At 52.7% G+C, this 1,962-nt stretch overlaps 1 protein-coding gene across 2 annotated transcripts in view; it reads left to right on the top strand.

The window, feature by feature from the left end:
* LOC122542875 (protein FAM98A-like) overlaps positions 1 to 1,962 on the top strand; it is a 21,885-nt gene that overhangs the window by 18,128 nt on the left and 1,795 nt on the right. For both annotated transcript variants that reach the window (XM_043680985.1, XM_043680986.1), the window contains one exon: positions 1,729 to 1,896. In XM_043680985.1, coding sequence (XP_043536920.1) covers positions 1,729 to 1,896 — 168 coding nt within the window. The remainder of the gene's footprint in view (positions 1 to 1,728; positions 1,897 to 1,962) is intronic.

A 1,962-nucleotide genomic window follows, 5' to 3' on the forward strand; every position in this document is an offset into this window, starting at 1 on the left:
CCACTTAATGGAGGGAGAGAGTGCAGAAAGTATTCCATTTAACGGAGAGAGAGAGTGCAGAAAGTGTTCCACTTAACGGAGAGAGAGAGTGCAGAAAGTGTTCCACTTAATGGAGAGAGAGAGTGCAGAAAATGTTCCACTTAACGGCGAGAGAGAGAGAGAGTGCAGAAAGTGTTCCATTTAACGGAGAGAAAGAGAGAGAGAGAGTGCAGAAAGTGTTCCATTTAACAGAGAGAGAGAGTGCAGAAAGTGTTCCATTTAACAGAGAGAGAGAGTGCAGAAAGTGTTCCACTTAACAGGGAGAGAGAGTGCCGAAGACTTCCCATCTTCTCAAGGTGGAAACAAAAGTTTGCCTTGTCAGTGTTTGAAATGAGCGTGCCCTGATTTTTAAACAGTGACCCCTGGTTCTGGACTGTCTCGCACAAGTGGAGATGTCCACTCCACATCTACATCCGCCCTGTCCAGACCCCTCAGGAATTTGAGAATATTTTTCCTCCTTTAGCCAGTGGTACTTGTTAAGATTGTCACATAGAATTATAGAATCCCTACAGTGTGGATGCAGGCCATTCTGCCCATTGAGTCCACACCGAATACCCAGACCCACCCTTCATTTTCCATGGCTAACCCACCTTACACATCCCGAGACACTAAGGGGCAATTGAGCACGGTGGCTCAGTGGTTAGCGCTGCTGCCTCACAGCACCAGGGACCTGCGTTTGATTTGATGTGCAAGCTCCACATTCTCCCTGTGTCTGCGTGGGTTTCCTCCCGGGTGCTGCGATTTCCTCCCATAATCCAAAGATGTGTAGGTTAGTGTGGATTGGCCATGCTACGTTGCTCCATAGTGTCCAGGGATGTGTAGGTTAGGTGGGTTAGCCATGAGGAATGCAGGGTTACAGGGATCGGGTAGGGAGGTGAATCTGGGTGTGATACTCTTCGGAAGGGCAGTGCGAACTCAGTAGGCTGAATGGCCTGCTTCCACACTGTCTGGATTCTATGATTGGGGAATGCAGACCTTGGTGGCTCCATGAGGTAGTACCCTCACCTCTAGAACTGAAGGTTGTGGGTTCAAGTTGCATCCCCCTCCGAGTGACATGAACTCCAGACCCTGCTGCCCCAGTCAGATGGGGTTAAAGGCCAAGCTCCCATGTGCCCTTTGAGTAGGGGTTGGGGGGGGCTGCTGGTGGTTGGAGTTTAGATAAAGATTGTGGGGTGGAGGGTGCAGTCATAGCAGTGGATGTGACAAGACACGTGACCGATCAGCGACATCTCTAAAGCAGCCAATCTCCTAGTTAAGGGGATGGCTGGTTGTGGGATCTTGCTGTGCATGTCACTTGCCGCGCTTCCCACCTTGTGACTGAGAGGGCGCTTCACAAGGACGTGATTGGCTGCGACGGCGTTTTGGGGAGACCAGGCCCAGGTGGGACACTGAGTTTGGGGTCAGTAGGTGTGGGGGAGCTGGAAAGACCGGGTTTGCGGGGTTGGTGGCGGGGGGCGATTTATTTTTGATCTAACGATCGGGTGGTGGACCTTCCAATGAAACTGTCCATGAACAGAGCACGTGCTGTTTCCGAATGAACGGTGAGCAGGCAGGATGTCACCATGTCCTGTCGAGGGAGTGGGACAGGCCTCGTTGTCATGGCAGCCTCCGCCATGTTCCTCCTTGTCCTTCTGTCTCCGGTTGTTTCCAGCTGAAGGGTGTTTATCTCCTTTCTCCCCTGTGTTTCAGCAACACGGAGCTGTGATGCGGCAGCTGTACCAGCCTCTGAGAGAGGCCCTGAGCGCCAGGAGCAGTATAACTCTGGCCCACTTGCTGTCTGCTCGCGAGGACCTGTCTGTCATCACCAAGACCACCAGCAAAAGCAGCCGGGAGAGAACGGCCTGCCCCGTCAACAAGGTAATTGGTGGGGGGCAGGATACCAGCAGGGAATGGGGGTCAATACCAGCAGGGAATATGGGGGGA

This window comes from Chiloscyllium plagiosum, chromosome 41, assembly GCF_004010195.1.
Source record: "Chiloscyllium plagiosum isolate BGI_BamShark_2017 chromosome 41, ASM401019v2, whole genome shotgun sequence".
Lineage (NCBI taxonomy): Eukaryota > Metazoa > Chordata > Chondrichthyes > Orectolobiformes > Hemiscylliidae > Chiloscyllium > Chiloscyllium plagiosum.